The sequence below is a fragment of the Nicotiana sylvestris genome, chromosome 9, assembly GCF_000393655.2.
Source record: "Nicotiana sylvestris chromosome 9, ASM39365v2, whole genome shotgun sequence".
Classification (NCBI taxonomy): domain Eukaryota; kingdom Viridiplantae; phylum Streptophyta; class Magnoliopsida; order Solanales; family Solanaceae; genus Nicotiana; species Nicotiana sylvestris.
Window position 1 is genome coordinate 137,360,847 of NC_091065.1, and position 23,059 is coordinate 137,383,905.

Sequence of the window (23,059 nt, forward strand, 5' to 3'; positions counted from 1 at the left end):
AGACACTAGTGTGTGTGTGCCCATGCGATCAGGGGCTCCCCCTTGAAGAGAGTGGCACTAAACATTAAATGTTGCTCGTGAAGCTGTATTTTAATCAATAAGATGTATAGATGAATATGTTAGTGATTAGACACAAATTTTAAATTAAGTATAAGAAACTAATTGCTAAATGTAATAGTTAGAGCTGCATCTTTACGTTTTAATAAAAAATTTAAAATGGTGTTAAAATTTGAATCACATATTTCAGTTCATTGCAGTTTTTCCAATTATGTTGTCCATATAGTTGGTGTTTGTTTTGCTGATGTGTTTTCATATGTTACACATGTACCATTTTTTCCCCTCTTTACCAAAGCTTGTGCAACACTTTAAGCCCCAACAGACATGCCACTTTTCTAGGCTTTCTAAATTTCTCTGCTAGACTTATCCTAGTACACCTATTTGTTATAGCGGAAGAGGGAACATTATGCTGTGGCAAACAAGGACCTAAGAAGTCTGCATGGGGGCAATATATGTAAAGTATTTTTGAGCAGAGTTCTTTCTATTGGAGTCTGGCAAATATTGCTGTTTGAACTATCTAAAGGTTTGGAGAATTGTTTCTTTGTTCCCAAATACCAATTTTCCAAGAACACCATTTGATCTTGGAGTGGCCGTCCGATTTCTTATTTTTGTTTTTTTTCCAAAATCATGCTTTAGGAGCATTTTCTTGTTGGACTCCTTTAAAGTAGCTGAAATGAGGGTGCTGAGAAGGATGTGCGGGCTACCAAGTTAGATAAGATTAGGAATGAAATTATTCGAAAAAAGCTGGGATGGCCCTTCTGGAGGATAAAGATGCGAGAGGCGATGCTGAGATGTTTCAGGCAACTGAAGAGGAGAAGCACATATGCCTCCAGTTAGGAGGTGTGAGAGGTTGACATTGGTGGATATGAGGAGGGGTGGAGGTAGGCCAAAGAAGTATTGAGGAGAGGTGATTAGGCAGGACATGGCGCAAACTGAAGCTTACCGAGGACGTAACCCTTGATAGGAGGGTGTGGAGGTCGAGAATTAGGGTGGAAGGTTAGCAGGCAGTCGAGCGTTTCCCTTTTTCTTTCTCAGATAGGTAGCATTAGTGTTAGCATGGTATCTCTCTATTTTTAGACTGCTGGTACTACCTACTTTTTGATTGCATTCTTTCGCTTCGGTTTTCTTAATATCTTGTTGTTGTTGTTACCACCTGTTGCCTCTTTATCCAAGGGTCTATCGGAACAACCTCTCCATCTTCCCAAGTTAGGGATAAGGTCTGCGTACACACCCTTCCCAAACCCCACTTGTGGGAACTCACTGGGTTTTTTGTTGTTGTTGTCGTTATTGTTGTATGCTTTAGGAGCATTTTCCATTTTAAGTACATGTCATGATGGAGAAGGATAAAGTTCTTTTTTTTTTTTTTTTTGAGATGATAACAGTTTTATATATTCAAAAGGCACAAAGGCTGTGCTGGCCATAATTACAGGAGGTTGTACCAAAATATACGTCTAAACTTTCTATCCTATTACGGGGATCCTAGAACATCTATTATAGCTTCTGGATCCTCTATATAATCCTGCTTACACCAAAAATAAAACAACAACAAAGAGTCCGTTTTTATCTTTTGAATTGAGCTGCCCTTGTCTTCAAAACACCTTGAGTTCCTTTCTTTCCAAATAGACCACCATATGCAAGCAGGAATTAAATCCCATCTGTTCTTCTGAGCTAAGGGACTACTCCCTTTATTCCAACATGACAACATTTCCTTTGTGTTGTTTGGCATGACCCAGTGTACCCCTGCTAGTGCTAGAAATATATTCCAAACTTGTACTGTCACTGAACAATGTAAGAAAAGGTGATTAATAGTTTCTGCCTCCCTTCCGCATAGATGACATCTGGAACAGAGTGGTAGACCCCTTTTCATCAGGTTATCCTCTGTTAAACAGGCCTTTCTAGCTACCAGCCAAACAAAACATGCCACTTTATAAGGAATTTTTACTTTCCAAATATGCTTCCAGGGACAAAACTCAGTTATAACGTTAGTTTGATTGATCGCTTGATAAGAAGATCTAACAGAGAAACTACCTGACTTGTGTCCCTGCCACCAAACCTTGTCATCATTCTGGGTGACACCAGTGAATTGATTGATTGTGTTGAAGAAGTCTGCAATTCTAATGATTTCCCAATCATTCAATAATCTCCTAAAGGTGAGATTCCACCCTTGGACAGACCAAACTTCATTGATGGTGGCCTTCTGTTGCTGGTTTATAATGAAAATGTCTGGATACATTGTCTTCAAAGGTTGCGGCCCCATCCAATTATCTTCCCAGAAGAAGATTTTTTGCCCATTTCCCACTCTATGATTGATTTTATTGCTAAAAATCTGCCACAAATTTCTGATGGTCTTCCAAACACTTACTCCATAGACATTGTTCACTGCCTTAGTTTTCCAGGGTCCTTCCTCACCATATTTGTCTGTGATTACCCTCCTCCATAATGAGTGTTCTTCATTTGTGTATCTCCAGAGCCATTTCATGAGAAGGCTTTGATTTTGTTTCTTCAAATTTTTAACTCCCATGCCACCCTGTTTTTTGCTTAAGGTGACAGTTTTCCATTTAACTAAATGGAACCCTCTTCTAACTTTGTTGCCTTGCCATAGAAAGTTTCTCCTTAAAAAATCCATTCTTTTTTCTATCTTTACCGGGATAGGAAACAGTGACATCATATATGTAGGGAGAGCATCTAACACACTGTTTATAAGCACTAATAACCTCCTAATGAGAGGTATTGGCTTTTCCACCTAGCAAGCCTCTTCTCACATTTTTCCAGAACTCCGCTCCATATATCAATGGATTTACTTTTTGCCCCCCGAGGCATTCCAAGATAAACAGTTGGGAGGGTACCTATTTCACCTCCAAGAATCTCAGCTAACTGCTGAATTTGTTGAGGTTCATTAACCGGATATATTAACCTTTTCCTCCAGTTTATGTGGAGTCCTGATATCCCTTCAAAAATTGTCAAGACTACTCTTAACATCCTTATCTGATCTGTCTCAGCATCACAAAGAATGATTGCGTCATCTGCATAAAGGAGATGAGTGATCTCCGAACTTCCCACTTGTCTGTTGCTAACCTTGAATCCCCTGATCCAGTTATTCTGTTGGGCTGTTTGAAGCATATTATTCAGCCCTTCCATAGCAATAATAAATAGGAAAGGAGATAACGGATCCCCCTGTCTTAGACCCCTGTATGATGGAAAGAAACCTTCTGGACTCCCGTTAACCAACACTGAAAATCTTGCTGTGCTTATGCAAAATCTGATCCAGTTAATCCACTTTGTACCAAAACCCATCTTCTTCAACATGTTTGTCAAGAAGTTCCAATTCACATGATCGAAGGCTTTTTCTATGTCTAGTTTACACAGGACTCCAGGCTTCTTTTCCTTCATTCTAGCATCAACACACTCATTGGCAATAAGAGCAGCATCCATTATTTGTCTTCCTTTGATGAAAGCCATTTGATGTTTGCCAATCAATTTTGAGATCACTGATTTGAGCCTTTCTGATAGGAGTTTCTAGATGATTTTATATACACCGCCTATCAAACTGATTGGCCTGTAATCCTTTAACTCTTTTGCACCATTCTTTTTTGGAATCAAAGCTATGAAGCTGGCATTTAGACTTTTTCCAATGTATTCTTGATTGTGGAAATTCTGGATGGTTTGCATTATATCTCCCTTGATGATTTCCCAGCACTTGGAGTAAAAACCCATACTGAAACCGTCAGGCCCCGGACTTTTATCAATAGCACAAAGTTTAATGCATTCATGGACCTCCTGCTCCTCAAAAGGCCTTTGGAGCCATTCTTTCTCTTGTTCTGTGATTTCAGGACCATCAATCATGTTGAAATTTGGTCTCCATGCTTCTGATTCAGTAAAGAGGTGTTGGTAAAACCTGACTATCTCCCTTTTTATCGCAGTTGGATCCTCCAGTGTTACACCATTAACCACTAGCTGATCAATATTGTTGTACCTCTTATGCGCATTGGCTGTCCTTTGGAAGAATTTAGTATTCCTGTCTCCTTCTTTCAGCCACAGGGCTCTGGACCTTTGTCTCCAAGCTATCTCTTCTTTTTTTGCAACCTCTTCAAATTCCATGAAGTTCTTTTATGCTGTCCCCATTGTTTGTGTTGAGTTATATTGTTGTTCCACATGGGTTGTGTAAAGAATTCAAAAGGGTTTTATGAAGGTAGTGGTCACCTCACTCATTGCCTTAAGGTTCGGATTGAACGCTAAGATTCTTTCGCGATTGAATTGCTAGGACAATTGATTTTTGTTTCCCTTCTCAGCTAGAGGAACTTACATTAACAACAGGAGCTAGTACTGCCATGCATGTATGAAAACTTTAATGATACAAAAATGCGCAAGCCATGCTGAAGTCAACAGTGTTGTGCTTCTTGTAGATTTACAATACAAAAGAGAAAGGAAAAAAAAAGAAAACGAATTAACAAGAGAGGGATAGTAAGGGCCCTCCACCTCCAACCATGGGCATTGGGGTTTCAGTCACTAAGGTAACAAAGAGGGAAAAAACATGTTAGGCTCCTGCATAAGGTCCTTTTTTTTTGCAGAAATAAGGTTGCCATATTAAAATAAAAGGAAAAATAAATTCCTGAGTCTTTAGGACATTTCAACAAGCACCTGATAAAGAAAAAACCAAGAAAGTGAAGTATTGACTTGTAAATTAACAATTCATAAATCCAATCCCATAGAGGATTGCATTTTATTTTAACAGTTACTAAAGTGGTTTAGTCTCTCTCTCTCTCTCTCTCTGTTTCTCTTTATTAATATTATTATTATTGTTATTATTTTTTTTAATAAATATTTTGGGAGGGGTTGGAAGTAAGGGGCTGTTTTAGCAGTTTTAGGTGTACAGAGATCTGGTTGTGTGCGGGTTTTACCTTCACAATTGATTTAGTTTCCTTGAGATGCTGAATTTGATGACTCTGAAACCTTTAAAGGTATATCTTCAGGCTTCACAGTGCCTGAGCCTGTTTTAGAATTTCTTTGCCACAGGATGCAAGTATGTTGGTGGTGCACTCTCTCTCTCACTTTGTCTTTTCTTGTTTTTTATTTCATCTTTTCTTGTTTTTTTATTTCGTCTTTTCTTGTTTTTTATTTCCGTCTTTCTGAGCCGAGGGTCTATCGGAAACAACCTCTCTGCCCTATCGGGGTAGGGGTAAGGTTTGCGTACACATTACCCTCCCCAGACCCCACTTTGTGGGATTTTACTGGGTAGTTGTTGTTGTTTTTCTAAAATTTAGAAGATTAAAAGTTTATAGTACTAATTATCGCATAGGACAATCATGGCCTAGTATGGTTATGTTGATGAAATGCCATAGTCAATATGTAAAATGCAACTTTTCAGATGGAGATCATGATATATACGTACATGTACTAGACATGCACATACAAATATATGCATGTATATAACATGCGTCCATGTGTATATATGTGTGTGTGTGCGTGCATGCGATGCATATATACACACACATGCACACGTATAGTCTTTCACATATCCGGACTCTTATTTTTATGTATATTATGTACAACATTTTCAGCCTTTGGATGGTTCTATTAGCCATGCGTTTATTCCTTCAGAAGGGATTAGTGCTGCATCTCATCTCTTTGCCCTGATAGTAGAGTCTGAGTTAAGAGGTAATTCTAGATCTAATACGAATATAAATTTTTGATTTAAAGTTTTTCTTGTCTTGGTCATTCTGTAACATGATCTCTTGTGTAGCTGCTTCTGCATCAGCTTTCAGTGATGAGAATGAGGCTGATTATCTTCAGGCTTCTATTGCTGGTAGTTAAATATACTTTATTCATTAATTTATTTAAGATTCTTTCTTCTTTTCCTCTTTCTTGATGTCTATTTTGACGTTTCAGTTATGTCTTCTTACTTTGTTATCCTTCGTCGTTGTAGTTATTTCCTTTTTTCTTTTCTTCCATTTATAGCACTTATTTCTTGTTCTGTCTTATTGTTGTTTCTAGCCATGGATGAAAGATTAAGTTCATATGCACTTATTGCTCGAGCAGCTATTAATGTTACCGTTCCCTTACTGACAAGACTCTTCTCTGAGAAATTTGCCCGTCTACATCAGGTACTGTCACCTTAAACCTTTTTTTTAACCTGGGAGCTGTAAGGTCACTCAGGCTGTACATTCGCATAGCAACTTATTCCCTTTCAGAATCTATCTTTCAACTTATTACCTTTTTATATTTCTGAGGATTATCTAGTTTTCTCAGTATTTTAGTTATTAATTCAAATATTTGAGTTCCTAACAGAAAATTGGTATTTTTGAAATATCGTCACATGTGAAATTCAATTGCCCTGCTGCCTTTTTCTATTTTTGGGAAGTGATATTATCATCTAGGAGTTTAATTGTTGATCCACTAATATTGTCTAGAATTTCTGATCTCCAAGCTCCTCCCTAGGTGATCTTTACTCCTTTTCCCTTTTTCTTGGGTTTGGTGTTGTCTTTTTTCTTCTTCTTTACCTTCCTATGAAGTCTCTTTTTTTCATGTTAGAAGAGTCAATCTTGTTAAATCAAATGCATGTCCAGTATTACTGTATTTATGAGTTTTTGCTAGTTCAGTATTTTCTTCATACAGGTAATGCTGACTTGCTAAACTCTTTCTTTTTATTTAATTATTTGTTGACTTGTGTAGATTTTGAGAAGAAGAAAAGGCTTCTTGTATTTCTGTGTATGTTTACATCCCATGAGCAAGGGAATTTATACAAAGTTCCTAATGCTAATTAAGGAAATAAAATAAATCTATACAATCAATACAACTATCAAATCAAATCAGAATAAAATCAAATCTCCTAAATATAATTAAATCTCCTGAAATCATGCTAATCAATACTCCTAAATCAAGTCTCCTTAGTCTCTTTGAATCATGCTAATCAACGCTCCTCCTCAAATTGATGCAAGATGTCGCACATGCCCAACTTGCAACTCAAAATATGGGAAGTTCGCTTGTTGAGACCTTTGGTAAACACATTAGCTAGCTGTTTTTCCGATGGCACATGAAACAAACTCAAGACATCAGTTGTAACTTTTTCTTTGATGAAGTATCGATCAATATCCACATGCTTTGTTCGATCATGCTGGATTGGATTATAAGCTATATTGATGGCAGCCTTATTGTCATAGTACAAGGAAAGTTTTCCTTTTACAAAAAGTCTTAATTCCTGTAGTAGCTTTTGTAGCCAAAGTAGTTCGCAAACACCCTGGGCCATAACTCTATATTCTGCCTCCGCACTTGATCTAGCAACTACATTTTGCTTCTTGCTTCTCCAAGTAACCAAGTTTCCTCCTACGAGCGTACAATAACCGGATGTTGGTCTTCTGTTATCTAGAGATCCAGCCCAATCCGTGTCTAAAGGCTTCTATTTGGAGGTGATCATGTTTGGAGAAAAGTAGACTTTTCTCTGGAGCAGACTTCAGATACCGCAAAATGTGAAAGACAGCTTGCATATGAGGATCTCGGGGACCATGCATGAACTGACTCACCAGGCTAACTGAATAGGCTATGTCTGGTCTAGTTTGGGAGAGATAAATGAGTCTTCCAACCAGCCTCTGATATCTCTCCTTATCATCTCCAACTCTGCTTTGTAACTTGTGATTGCTTTCAATGGGCGATTCCGCGGGTCTGCAACCTGTCATACCGGTTTCTTTCAAGAGATCTAAAATATACTTCATTTGAGAAATAAAGATTCCTCTTTTGGATCTAGCAACCTCAATTCCCAAAGAAGTACTGCAATTTTCCTATATCTTTGATCTCAAATTCATGTGCCAACAACTTTTTCAATCGAGACATTTCCTCTTTATCATCTCCCGTCATTACTATGTCATCAACATAAACTATGAGAAGAGAGAGTTTACCCGTTTGATGTCTTATGAAGAGGGTGTGATCGACATTGCTTTGTTGGTAACCGAAGGAGATCATTGCTTTGCTGAATCTGTCAAACTAAGCTCTGGGGGATTGCTTCAGTCTAAGGCTTTCTTCAATCTGCATACCTTTGCTTGACCCTGTGCAATATCAAATCCAGAAAATCTCCATATACAACTCTTTTTCTAAGTGCATTCTTCACATCAAATTGTTGCAAGTCCCAATCAAGATTAGCCGCACAAGATAAAAGAATTCTAACAGTGTTCATCTTAGCAACATTGGCTAATGTCTCTTGATAATCCACTCCATAAGTCTGAGTGAATCCCTTAGCCACCAATCTTGCTTTGAATCATTCAATTGAGCCGTCAACTTTGTGCTTCACATTGAAGACCCATTTGCAACCAACCAACTTCTTGTCCGGTGGTGAAGTGACAAGTTCCCAAGTTTCATTTTTTGACAAGGCCTTCATTTCTTCAATCATAGCTTGCTTCCATTTATGATCTACAAAAGCTTGAGCCCAATTTTGGGGAATAAACATAGAAGAAATAGACAAGGCAAATGTTCTATAGGAGGAAGACAAAGAATTATAGGATACAGAATTAGATAAAGCGTGTTTGGTGGTGTAAGATCTGACTCCTTTTCTGTGAGCAATAGGTTCATCTAACTCATTAGAAAATGTAAATAACTCACAAGTAGAAGACGGTTCAGCTTCGGTAGATTGTATGATGACTTCTTCTGCTCTATTTTTCTTGAGTAAGTTTTCAAATCAGGCCTATCCAAACGCCCAATAGTCTTCCCCTGAATTCTTTCTCCAATTTCACTTTCCCCTGTGACAGTGTCATCTAGAGGTCCAGTAATGGAACTAGTTAGAATCACCTCTTCCTCCTTACTGCTCTTTCCCGGAAGAGGTGATGAGGTAATATTGAAATAAGGCTCAGATTCTCGATAGGTAACGTCCACACTAACAAAAGATCTCCTAGAGGGAGGATGATAACATTTGTAACCTTTCTGTGTCGGAGTACCCAATGAAAACATTTATAGCTCTAGGATTAAGTTTCCCAGAATTTCTAGTGCGGACAAAGCAAACACACCCAAACACCTTTGGAGGAACAATATATTCATTCTTACCCTTTAACGTTTCCAGAGGACTTTGAAAATTGAGGGGTTTAAGTGGCATTCTGTTGATAAGATAGGCAGCCGCTAGAATAGCATCCCCCAATAAGGTTTTGGTAGATGCACGATGAACATAAGAGATCTTGCTACTTCTAACAAATGCCTATTTTTTCTTTCAGCGACCCCATTTTGTGCACTAGTGTAAGGATAACTAGTCTGATGGACTATCCCATTGGACTCCAAATAAGCACCAAATCTTTTTTTTGAATTGATAACTATTGTATATATTAAAAACATCAGTACATAGGTTGCACTGAAAACCAGATTTACATGGAGAGGATTAGTAGATGTTCTAATTCGAGACCTAGCAAGATCCTAGTATGTCTATGATTGTCAATGTATCTTCTATGTAAATCTGTTTGCACCAAAAACAAAAAAGAAGAATACAATTGAGTTTGATCTTCTGCACTGGATTGCTTCTATCTTCAAAACATCTATTGTTCCTTTCCTCCAAACTGTCCACCAGATACAAGCCGGGACAGTCCTCCATCTATCTCTACTAGTTGCTTCAGCTCCAGCTTCTTCCCAGCTATAAAGGACATCTTTAAGCCTGTATGGCATTGACCATGAAATACCCCTAAAACTAATAAAGATTTTCCATAGTTGGTCTGTAATCTTGCAATGTAGAAACAAATGTGTGACAGTTTCAGCATTTTCCCCGCACAGAAAACATCTTGAGCACAGAGAAATTCCCCTTTTTATGAGATTATCCTGGGTTAATACCGCCTCCTTTGCTAGTAGCCAAGTGAAGCAAGCTACCTTGTATGGAATCTTTGTTTTCCATATATGTTTCCAAGGCCATGGGTCCACCTGTTGATTATTATGATTCAAAATCTTATATGCATCCTTCACCCGGTAAACCCCTCTGTTGTGCCTCTTCTACCAAAGTGAATCAAAACCTTCCTGTTATCCTTTAAATGCTTCCAGCTCTTTGTAAAGGTCAGCTAATCTTGTTATCTCTCAGTCATTCAACTGTCTTCTTAGAGCGATTTCCCATCCTTGATGACTCCTCATATCAGCTACTGTCTTATGCTGGTTTTGTGCTAAACCAAACATATCGGGGTATCTTTCCTTTAAGCTTCCGTTTCCTAACCAATTATCATTCCAGAATGATGTGTTCCTTCCGTTGTTCACTCTTACGGAGGAGTGATTCTTCATTATAGGCTAAAGTTCTCTGATGGATTTCCACACACTTACTCCATATGATATTCTGACTTTTTTTGACACCCAGTTATTTTCCTCACCATACTTTGCTTTGATCACTTTGCCCCATAAATATTGGGGTTCTTGAGAGTACTTCCATAACCATTTCATTCTAAGAGCCTTGCTATGATTCTTCAAATTCCTTATTCCTAAACCACCTTGTTTTTTATCCATTGTGAGTGTCTTCCATTTAACTAAATGGAAGACCTTTTTCTCCTTATTACCTTGCCAAAGGAACGATCTTCGGAGTTTGTCCAATCTCTGTAAAATGCCTGCTGGAATTGTGAACAAAGACATCATATAAGTAGGAAGTGAGTCTAATACTGAGTTGATTAGAACTAGCCTGCCCCCAAAGATAGGTATTGTGATTTCCATCTTGACAGCTTCTTCTCACACTTTTCTATGACTGAATTCCAGATTTCTTTTGATTTGGATCTTGCGCCAAGAGGCATCCCAAGGTAAACAGTTGGTAGGGACCCAACTTCTCCTCCCAATATCTGTGTCAGTTGCTCCATGTTGTTAACTTCATTAATGGGAAATATATTGCTCTTTCTCCAGTTGATGTGTAATCCTGAGACTCCCTCAAATAAGACCAAAATGATTCTTAGGAATTTAAGTTGGTCCTTTTCGGCATCACAGAAGACTAGAGTATCATCAACATATTGGAGATGTGTGATCTCTAGATTGTTTGTCCCACTCCTGTTTACCTCAAAACCTTTAACCCATCCACTGACTTTAGCCGTTTTGATCATGTTGTTCAATCCTTCCATGGCTATAATGAATAGAAAGGGAGATAAAGGACCACCTTGTCTTAGACCTCTGTGTGAATGGAAAAAACCTTTAGGAGATCCATTTATGAGAATGGAGAATTTTACAGTAGATATGCAAAATTTCATCCATCTATTCCATTTCTGCCCAAAACCCATTAGTTCTAACATTCTGAGTAGGAAGCTCCAATTTACATGATCATAGGCCTTCTCAATATCTAATTTGCATAAGATTCCAGGTTCCTTCTTTTTTATTCTTGAATCCACAGCTTCGTTGGCAATCAACACTGCATCTATTATTTGTCTTCCTTTGATGAAAGCCATTTGTTGAGCATCGACAATTTTCCCTACCACCCTCTTAAGTCTTTCGGTTAAGACTTTTGAGAGCAATTTGTAGAAGCTCCCTATCAGACTGATTGGTCTGAAACCTCTCAATTCTTTCGCACCTGTCTTCTTTGGAATCAAAGGTATATATGTTCCATTGAAGCTTTTCTCAAACATCTCCTGAGAATGGAAGTTGTTGAAGGCCGCCATGATGTCTTCCTTTAATGTTAGCGTGGACGTTGGGTATATGATGTCTTCCTTTAATATTCGCTGCCATTGTCAGTTCTCAAGGTTTTTATTTTGGCATCAAAATGAGTACAAATCATCTTATGAAATGACTGAAAATAAGAGAAAACTTCACTTTTGGCTTTTAACAAATATACCCAAGTCATCCTAGTGCAACAATCAATAAAAGTAACAAATCATCGACTACTAGACAAAGAAACAGTTTGGGTAGGGCCCTGGATACATCAGAATGAATAGTCATAAACGGAGTTGTGCTTCTATTATCACTCACAGGATAAGAGTTTCTATTTCACACGCATCACAGAACAAAGATTCAACTCGAGTCCTTGAAAACAAACCGGGATATAACTTCTTCAAAACAAAGAATGATGGGTGTCCTAACCGTCTATGCCGTTGTATTATTTCTTGGTTGACATCCTTACTTCCCCAAAAATGGCGTGATCAGAGTTTGAATCACATCTAATATATACAAGTCATCACGCAATCTACCATTGCCAATCCTTTTCCCTGTTTGAAGATCCTAAAAAATACATTGATCGGGAAAGAACTCGATTTTACAGTTTAGAGCTTTGGTGGTGATGGAACTCAGGGACATGGAGCACGGATGATAGTTTAATATTAAGAGTACAAATGACACAACCTGTTCCAGAGATAGGTGTTAAAGAACCATTGACTATTTTAATATTAGCTCCTTTGGGACGCGGAGAAAATTTTGAATGCCTTTGGAATAGCCTTTCGTGTGTCTATTTGCACCAGAGTCAACAATCAAGAATTAAGGTGAGCAACAAAGGCTGTACCTGATTGCATATGATTGGATGTGGCAACACTAGCGGAGTCAAGTTTGGCTAGGAAGCGACGGAGAAGCTGAATTTCATCCGAAGACAAGATTTCTCCAAAAATCGTATCCTTCAATGTCTCCATATTTCAGCCCAATCAAAGGAAATCGGAAGGAGTTTGTATTGTGGACGACCAAGAGAGAGAAAACTCAACCTTTTTGATAAAAAAGGAATCCTAGTGCTGCGAGGGAGATAACTCACCTCAAAAAGGCAGCAATGACTCTGATACCATGTAGATTTTGAGAAGAAGAAAAGTCTTCTTGTATTTCTGTGTATGATTACATCCCATGAGCAAGAGAATTTATACAAAACTCCTAATGCTAATTAAGGAAATAAAATAAATCTATACAATCAATACAGCTATCAAATCAAATCAAATAAAATAAAATCAGAATAAAATCTGATCTCCTAAATTTAATCAAATCTCCTGAAATCATGCTAATCGACACTTCTAAATCAAGTCTCCTCAAATCATGCTAATCAACAACTTGTCGGCAATATTTCCAGAATTTATTGAGCACCTAATCGGCAATTTTCCCATTTCTCTCTGTAATCACTTGTTTTTCTACCATAGGGATCTTGAAATCCCTTCACTTGCACAGTCTTACACTTCTGCTGATTATATGTACACGTGTATATGTTGCTGAGGCGTAAGAAACATTCTCCCACCTCAAGGGTGGTCGTTGGGTGGAGCAGAGACTGAGTTACTGCCACTTTTTACTTCTCTTTCATTACTTTAAACGTCCTTGTCTCTTTCTGTGGTGATTTATGTATGCCTCTAAGCCATAAGGCTAAGGTGATCTATTCTTCTAAATGGAGGTGGAATTCTCATTCTTAATCTCTTCTTAGCGGAGTGTAACAATGCTAATCTATAACATTATGTTCATATTCAGCAGTCAACAACTGATTACAAGTTGACTGGTCTTTTCTGCTTTCTTTCTAACATTCTTCTTGTCATGTGTAGGGCAGAGGCTTTAGTGATCCAACTCAAACATTGGAAGAGCTCTACTCACTTTTGTTAATAACTGGGCATGTTCTAGCTGATGAAGTACAGGGTGAAACACCTTTGGTAATAAAAATCCTTTTTTATGCTGGCGATCTTTTTTTTCGAGAGATTTTTCTGCCGGACAATGTTGTTTCTGGAAATCCTTTTGAGACAGCATTACCAATTGCATTAGTGAAATACAGGATTTAATTTACGTGCTTTATCATTCTTGTTCTCAATGTCATTGTGTGATCAGAAGTTTCTTAGATAGCTCTTAGTAGCTGTTTTTCTTGCCTCGATGTGTATTAGTGTGATAGCTGGTCTAAACTATTAGCTTGAATATAATGGACAATAATTTACCTTTGAAACCATTTGATGATTTTAAGATCTGGTCCTAGGCTTTAGAGTTTGGATGGGCAGCAGAGGCTGATGCAGGATAAGACAAATAAAGGAATGGGATCATTGATTTGTTGTGCATTTAGTGGTTTATTTCTCTCTTTTTTCGCTGCTCTATTGTACCCGGTCTGCGCAAGCCTGCATTATTGGTTTCTTGAGTTTTCTGGGCTGTCAACACAATCGTTGTAATACATTATTTTATTCTCTTTTGTGATTCCATTTCCTATGGTTCTATAAATGAGGTAAAGTTTTTTTTTTTATTTCTTGTCAGGTGCCTAATGCTATACAAACCCAATTTATGGATGTTACGGAGACAGACGAGCATCCAGTTGTCATACTTTGTGGGTAATTTTCCTACTTCCTTTCCGTTGAGAATTGTTCAAAAAGTAGGATATGTAACCATTCTCTTATCACTACTGACATGTAGTCAATAGTATGACCTAGCTTTTATAGATGTATCACTTCAATTTGTCTGATGGTGTCAATCCCTTACCATGGTCCTGTATGACAACAAAATCATGAAAAGAAAGTAACAGAACAGTTTAAAGTACGATTCAAATGGCTGACTGACCAATCCTAGTTTCCATGGTCTGTGGACCAAAACCAAACTTCTGACAGTATTTTATCCAACTATCAAATGGGGGGGGGGGGGGGTTGTGAATTATAGTGTCTTGTAACATATTAGTGTGACCTGAAAGAGCTGATCTTTCATTACAAAATAACATTCTTATCCATTGAGCAGTAGTACGGTTTAGTCTTTATAGTCCAATAACAAGTACCACTGGATAGAACAGTTAGAAGTATAAAAAAATGTCAGCAAGCAACAACCTCCATCTACAATCTAATTAGATGCGTTTTAGCCATACTGCGGATTGATTTTTTTCTCCGATAGTGAATAATATAAATGGTATTCAGAGATGTGTTATTAGAATGCTAATATAGGACATGAATGAAATTGGTCTTGTAATATTTAATTGAATGTTGAATATCAATGTAAAATACCAAAATCAGAGTATTGTGTCGTTTTTCTTTTGTGTGTCATTTTTCTCTTACTTTAACCGTCTTATTTGGCCTCTTTCTTGCCTTCTGTCATTTGGAACAAAAGTATTCTCCAACACCAGAGTAAGATGGTTTTTGGTTCATACTTCAGTAAGCATTAACTACTCGATACCTCTTACAGAACAAGAGGGCTAGTAAAGTGATTCCTCCTAACTGGTTTTTGATTTATGAGGCAAATCGTCTTATTCTCATTTCCTGCATCTATAACTGGGGAGCACTGGTGGTAATTTCTCATCAAGATGAATCTTCTGTTATTACATCATATTTTAAGTGATTCTAGTACTCCGTATTTGTCTTGCAGCTTTAATATTAATAAGTGGGGCAAAGCTCTGTAAAAGTGTAATGCTAGTAGCTTTTTGTTGCATTTCATCAGAATTTAGAAATCTCAATTGCAGCATATGGATCCAAATGATTGAGCAGGAAATTTTACAGTTCGTCTTTACTTGCTGAGTTTATCATCAGCACACAATGGGGACGTGGTTCTCCAATTTCCTTCCTTCTTTTTAATTTTAAGATTGTCATATTTTTGTGTTTAACTTCCCACCCTTGTTTTCTTTGGGCTGGTGCAGATCAATCATAAAATTTGCCGAGCAGAGTTTAAATCCAGAGATGAGAGCATCGTTCTTTAGTCCAAGGCTAATGGAGGTAGTTTGTCAACATTTCTGCTATATTAAGATCTTCAAAATGAATAGTTATGCCTTGGGAGTGTTTGATCATGAAACCCATTTTCTTGGGGGTTGGGGGAGTTCTCTTGGGGGCTGCTGCCAGCATTAGCACCGTCATAAATATCCCCTGCTTTGGATCAAAACATTTTGTTTTATTTTAAATTATGATAGACTTAAGGACATAACAGTCAATGTGGTACGAGGGGAGTAAATCTTTACTAAATATCTGTTCCGAATCCTAGGTGCTACACCAGATACCTTGCATACACATTCAACTTTTGTAGATTTCTCTGCACAAGTTCTGTCAGTATTTAGCTCTCTAACTCTGCAGTATGCGTTGTCTGTAAAGTGGACTAGGAAATATTAGCTTAGATTCCTTCTGATGAGGTTCATATGTTAAAAACTGTTTAGCTATGCTTTTCCAAGTATGATTATTCCTGATCTGTTCTTCTGATCTTCCAATTCAGTGGCCCCTTGCAGGGGATATTTCCTTTTAATACTCAGATTTCGGTTCAAAATTTTAATATGATTCAGTAGTTATAACATATATAGTCCTCCCTTGGTACTTGCTTATAGTTTTCATGTTATTCTCGGTGTTAACTAATATGCTCATTCTTTCCAGGCAGTTGTGTGGTTCCTTGCAAGATGGTCAGCAACTTATCTGATGCCACCTGATGAAAGTAAGGAGAGTGCATCTTCAGATAATCACAAGGCAAAACATCATAAAAAAGTATTGCTTAATTTTTGTGGAGAGGACAATCAGGGGAAAGCTGTGCTTGACCTTATTATTCGCATTGTGATGGTAGCACTCATTTCATATCCTGGAGAGAGGGATTTGCAGGTATGCAGGCATAATTCAATAACCTCCATCATCCAAAATGTCCACATGTTCGCTTTGGCCAGTCCCCAAACAGTGCGCTTTCTTGAAAAGGAATATACAATATGTTATCATTCTAAATATCAAACAAAACATTCACTTTAGCACTGGTATTTTGTTATTTTCATACTAGTGCAGTGCGTTGTTCTTTTGGATGTCCCGTTATTTCAGATATTTGTGCTCAGTAAATGATAGAAGCAGGTAAACAACTTGGTAGGAAGCTTCATTGGATTCATTGCCCGCAAGTGTCTGACTTGGCTTTTTTCCAGCTCATAATGTAGAAAATATGATTTTTTTCCCCTTAATTTGGAAGTCTTTATGACCTCATGGAAAATAAATTGGATATAAAACTTTCTGCCTCATGGAAAATAAATTTGATATAAAACTTTCTTTTCTTATTTAAGATACATCAGCTTCACTGCTGTGTGCCAGAATCCAACGCAAGTTCAGGTTTTTGCATTTTTTTATCGGTATTAAGCCTTTTGCATATTTTGTTGGAGTTGTAGATCTTCCCGGGCAAAACCTGCTACCTCAACGAAGTGTTAGGGTCTAGACACGAGAGTATAAGGGCAGATTATCGGCATCCTGTAGAATTAAAAAAAGAATGTAGAAAAAATGGAATGAAGGTTTTTGAATGTTCGCCCTGATCATTCCCTCAAGCTATTGGGGGTTTAAATAGTTTGTAGACATTTTAAAATAAGAAGTGATACATATTTACAAGATTGAATATCCTATTGATTCTATTAATTGATTTTAGTTGATGTACATAATACTTCTTAATGTATGCCCTTAATTATAGAATATATACTCCTACATCACAAAATATAAATAATTCTCCCCCTCAAGGTGAAGCGTATATTTCCTTTGCTTGTGGCTTGCTGCAGATGTAAACCTTGAAATTATTTTGTGATTATATCTTCCAACTGGTCTGTGTGTATTAATATTTTTAAACCGTTTTTGAAAAGTATTACTCCTTCCGTTTCAACTTATATGATACACTTTTCTTATTAGTCCATTTCAAAAAGAATGATATTACCCTTAATGAGAAGCTTTTATAGCCATCCAAATGTTATGACCCCACAAAGCTTTTATTCTTTATGCTTTAAAGGCTACAAGTTTCAAAGGTCTTTTTTTTTCCTCCTAAACTCCATGCGGAGTCAAGTGTGTCATATAAATTGAAATAGAGGGAGTATTTGATTTTGTTTATTTTTCAAAAAGCAAAACAAACAATTCTTATTTGTTTTCAAACACAAAACTACTCATTTGGTGCCCAGAGGATGAACGATGTTGAGGTACAAGGATTAATTTGTCTAATTCTTTTTAATTAATTTTGTTATATTTGAAGAACAATTTACATATGCAAAAACTACATTTAAAATTACTGCATATTGAAATTTTTAAAATTATTTTAGAAGTTCATAATAATAAAAAAATGTTTGATTTCCCAAAAGAGTAATAGTATCATAAGATGGGACAGAGGGGCTGCTGTCTTTTAAATGGGCACTCTTTATATTCCAATAGGGTCTCTTTCAAATGTATGCCTCTTTTTTTTAATATATAAAATCTGGAGTTATAACTAGAAAATATAAAAGCAAGACTAATGGGAGATAAAAAATATGGGTCCTAGCCAGCCTAGCAGTTCTGAACAGTATATGTGAATTGTTAAGTTATCTTATGTAGATATTCCCATTCATTTTCTAATATTTTAGCAACGGCTGTCCCTACTTTCCAAATTGTGTCGAATATGTCATGTAGGCTAGAAGAATTTTTAAGGCTTTCAATGCTTAAAACGAACAAGAAAAAGTGGAAATCAATTTGAGTTAGAGGAAAAACAGATGGCAAGCAATAATACCAAATACCATGCACAAATTCCTAAGGTGCTCATGTGAGAGGTATTGGGTAGTACAAGACACTTTGTGTCAGTAATGAGTTATGATTACCTTGAATTAAAAATATGAAAGAGGAGGTGAAATTACATCAAGAAAAGAAAAGCTTGAAGTTGACTTGTTAGCTCAGCCAATCGTTGCAATGTGTACATGATACCACAAGGGACCAGTATGTCAATAGCACCTTTGTCCAAAGCTTCGAAGGAAAAGCTAACAGCTGAAATCATCCTTAACTTTGACAAATCATCACTAAATTTGCAGACTTCGTTACTGGAGTGATTACACCATTCTCGTTTGATATTGTTTCAATATGTCATTCATCTTTTGGGTGACTATTTTATAATGCAATGTAAGGTTTTTTCTATCCAAGTCATTGCAAATAGGTCTGAAAACAACCTATTTTGAGATAATTTTGAGTTTATTATCAATCAATAAAATCATGAATAGGTTTGCTTCTCTTGGATGTTGTGATCCAAGAACATCTTATTTTTCATGGAATTCATGATCTGGTCAAAACAGCTTTTGGACTATAAAGGGGTAATTTCCTAATGCTTTATTATCCTAGAAGTTCCTTATTCTTCCTTTTATATACTACTTAAATTATTTCTTCTCTCTCTGCAATCACGTCAAACTAAAATTTCAATTTCTTAAATTTGGTGAATTTCTTAATTTTTCATCAAGTGTAATTCAAAGCCAAGTAATTTTACAAACAATCAAGTATCTCATTCAAAATGTTGATGAGGTGTTTTAGAATTAATATATGGCAACTGTCTGTGAATTTGGGTATCACTGCTCTAATATTAGAGCATCCCGTCTCAAAACAGTAATAAGACTTTGTTAGTATGATAAAAAATATCAGCACATCAATGTTATCTAAGGTACTTGCTACTATAATTGAACTTCTCTAGTTTTGTTTTGGGTGATCTGTTATTTTCTTGCTGTTTATTGAGGCTGTTCATTGCAGCAGCTCTGATATACTTCTTTTCATTCTTATAGGCACTGACTTGCCATGAGTTGCTTCATGGACTTGTTAGGCGGAAGAATGTTTGCGTTCACCTTCTTGAATTGGTGAGTTCTAAGACGAGTAGTATTACTTCCATATCATTTTTGAACCCTTGATGGGGTGGCTCTGTTTCTCGTAGGGTGTAATTTTGAGTGAAGAGTTCTGAATAAAACTGCATGGCAATTGGCATCTTCCGCAAACCAATTATGTTTTATCTTGTTATTACCTATGTTTCTGGCAGTCAATTGTGAAATAGAGATTTTAGTTCTTAGTCCTATCTCTGTAGTTGTTTATTATTGTTTAATCCTATCTCATCCTCAGTACATGGAGATGTTGATTAAGATAAAGGGTTTTGATGTTGTTATTATGTATATTAGGTAGAATCAATTAGGGATATATTGTTTATATTTTATTATGTAACCTTGATTTCTTTCCTAGTTTAGATAGGTGCATGTACGGTTTAAACACCCAATAGCTTAGGAGGAGAAGGAAGCAATACATTTTCTCATTCTTTCTCCCGTGTATGTTTCATTTCTTTATATAGTATTAGAGCCAGACGCATCCCAATTCTTGGGTTACTCGATGTTGGGCTCCCATATTGTTCACGCTTCAAATGTCCAGTCCTAGGCGTGCAGTGGTGTTAGAAGTCCAACATCAGTTGTGGAATTAGAAACTGGTCTCCTTGTATAGTCTTGGACACTCATCTCATGAGCTAGCTTTCGGGGTTGAATCGGTGTTGAGTTAAGTCCAAGGTCCATTTGTTAACAGATGTTTTGTATGATAATTTGTTGCACTCGAAATGTTTAAATGGTTAGAGAGTGAATTTTGATCGGCTTAATTTCATTATACTGGAACAGTAAATTCACCTTGGATTTGTGTTCAAGACTAAAGATTGGAATGTTTGTTTTATCCCAGTTTGATTATTTTTCCTGCAGGAGTCTTGGCGTGAGCTGGCAAATGCTTTTACAAATGAAAGAACTCTAGTCTCGCTAAATGCTGCTCACCAGGTATCAAACCCATGCTTATGATTTTGTTTTGTGAAAATAAAAAGAAGCTTATTGACATGATTGGCAATGTACAAGAAGTTCTCCTTACATAGGAGTCTTAGGATACTTATAATATGGAAGGTGATATTCCCTATATGAATAAGTTAAACATTCTATAATTAAATGCAGAATATCCTAAGATATTCTATAGAACATTCTATATGATTTTTGAAATTTAGATACAATGAATCTTGACATGTATGAATCTCGATACGTATTCTCTTAATATTCTAACATGCCCCTTTTTTCAAAGCGGGGAATTTAATTGTTTTGAAAACCTGGAAAGTTTCACGCCTAAATCTCGCTGGAATATTTCACAATCACCAAAAAGAAAATCTGTGCTAGAATTCTCTCCTCTGGAAAGTTGCTGGTAACAGCACAAAAAAAAGAAAGCGGTTCTTGCGCTGCATAGCGAAAGAAATCTATTCTCAATCACCAAATAAAGATATGGTGCTGTAAATCTCTAGACTTTTATCAGCATAACTTGTATTAGCAGAACAATGACTGAGGGTGTCGGTCTCATAAAAAGTAGTAACGTCCCTTGCCGAAGAGATGAACGGTGCGTAATCCTGGAGAAGAGGAGTGGCACCTTGAACAGTTGTTCTGGAGCTAAAAACGCCGGTTCTAGGAGAGAGGATCGTCGTTGAGCGCCCAAAGTAAGAACAAAAGAAGAAATATTAGCCCAGGGGTGGCATACATTGGCTGATACCGCCTCCCAGTAGCGGAAGCTATTTGAGTCTCTACCAAGATCGTAGAGACTTTGATACCATGTGAAAATATACAAGAAGCTCTTTGACTTGATTAACAATGTGAAAGTGGTGTTCCCTATGTAGGAGTCTTAGGCTACATTTGTGCATCATTCTTCTTGCTTCGTTTTTTATTTTTGGGCAGGGAGAATATGTTTGGAAAAGTGAGCTGCTTACCTTAGCTTTTGCTATCTTTTTACATTGGAAGGGCAAGAAGGCCTTAAAGCCTTCTCCATTCGATGGAGCTTGGATTGAGGAGGGCTTCTCTCTTCTATACTCTTTTTGTATTGTTTTTCCTCTCAATACCGTGGGGGCAGGCATCTTATGTTTCTGTAGGTTCTCCTAGCTTCATGTACCAACATGCCATTACACCAGACATGGGTTCACTTTAAATTGCTAATGTAATATTTCCAGCCAATTTAAACTGTTCTTTTTGTCTCATTACAGCGTTCACTTGCTCAAACCCTTGTTCTTTCAGCTTCTGGCATGAAAATTCCAGAGGCCTCTAGCCAGTAAGTATATATCTAGAGGTTTGTTCTTTTTTTTTCTTTTCTATTTTTGTTTCTCTTAACTTGTTGAACTTATAAATATCGGATGGCTTGTCATTACAATTGTTCTTAGGTATGTGAGAAATCTGACAAACCATATGACAGCTTATCTGGTGGAACTCTCGAGCCGCAGTGATCTAAAACATGTAGCTGAACAGCCAGACATTATTTTATTTGTAAGAATAGTCCGGAAAATAATAATTTCTTTTAGACAATTATTTTCTTAGTAAATCTCTGATAATGTATAGGTCAGTTGCTTGTTAGAGCGGCTTCGCGGTGCTGCTAGTGCAACAGAACCTCGATCGCAGAGAGCTATTTATGAGATGGGTTATTCAGTACTCAATCCACTCTTGACATTTATGGAAGTTTACAAACACGAGGTATAAACTCTATGAGATAGTAGCTGTTGATTTCAAACAGATGCTTTGGAAGCTTGGTTTTGAGCTTCCCCTAAAGCTGTTCATGTTGTCATTATACCAAGAAAGTTATGTGGTTGATATGGTTGCTGGAGTGCTAAACCTAATCAAGATATCCAGTGCTACTTGATATCCCCTTGGAATCGAGATAAAACCTTGAACAGTGCCTGTTATCAGTTTACTGTTCAATATGCATCTCTTCCGCTGCTGATCCTTGGCTGCACATTGAAATCTTGTGTGGATTAAATGTTACATGTGGTCTTCCTTATACTTATCCAGCACCAACCTATATTTTGATTGATATTCATCAATTTCAGACTTTCTGATGCTGGCAACTGGCAAGGCTAAAAACTAGAGAACGGCACTTTAATTTCAGAAATGCTTGAAAATCAAATTTGCAGTTGGTTTGTAGGGTAAAAAAAGATGCCAAAGTCATTAGGACCACTATACTATAAATTAATAACTCAGAGTTTACGGCCAAAAGAAAAGCTTATTTTTCCAATAAAGGTGAAAAAAGGGTTTGATATTTCACTCAACTTCTCGTTCTACCTAGGTGCTGGTTTTCGGTCCAATTAAATGTTCCAACTTTAGTTGATGCTCGATGATGATTGGCCGAACATGTCAAAGATTTTAATCAATCACCATGCCATTCTTTGTATGAATTCTGATGCAATAAAATAACCTTTCTAATCTTCCAGTTTTCTTTAGTCCACAGTTGTGTATCTATTACTCAGATTTGTGGTTGATTGGGTGGACGGGCAAATCATTTACCTAGAAGCTCGTGAAACGGCTACTGTTGTTGAATTCTGTATGCGCCTCCTTCAGCTTTACTCTTCCCACAATATAGGCAAGGTAATTTTATCATTGCCTCTTTCTACGATTTAAACATGTTACCCGATTCTTCTAGCAAAAGTTGGAAGAGATATTGAC

At 37.0% G+C, this 23,059-nt stretch overlaps 1 protein-coding gene across 2 annotated transcripts in view; it reads left to right on the top strand.

The window, feature by feature from the left end:
- The window catches only part of LOC104220425 (uncharacterized), a 54,029-nt gene that overhangs the window by 25,568 nt on the left and 5,402 nt on the right, over window positions 1-23,059 (top strand). For both annotated transcript variants that reach the window (XM_009771293.2, XM_070155976.1), the window contains 13 exons: window positions 5,616-5,712; window positions 5,798-5,860; window positions 6,049-6,158; window positions 13,467-13,571; window positions 14,155-14,228; window positions 15,512-15,587; window positions 16,230-16,448; window positions 19,367-19,438; window positions 20,309-20,380; window positions 21,613-21,677; window positions 21,787-21,889; window positions 21,962-22,093; window positions 22,838-22,981. In XM_009771293.2, coding sequence (XP_009769595.1) covers window positions 5,616-5,712; window positions 5,798-5,860; window positions 6,049-6,158; window positions 13,467-13,571; window positions 14,155-14,228; window positions 15,512-15,587; window positions 16,230-16,448; window positions 19,367-19,438; window positions 20,309-20,380; window positions 21,613-21,677; window positions 21,787-21,889; window positions 21,962-22,093; window positions 22,838-22,981 — 1,332 coding nt within the window. The remainder of the gene's footprint in view (window positions 1-5,615; window positions 5,713-5,797; window positions 5,861-6,048; window positions 6,159-13,466; window positions 13,572-14,154; window positions 14,229-15,511; window positions 15,588-16,229; window positions 16,449-19,366; window positions 19,439-20,308; window positions 20,381-21,612; window positions 21,678-21,786; window positions 21,890-21,961; window positions 22,094-22,837; window positions 22,982-23,059) is intronic.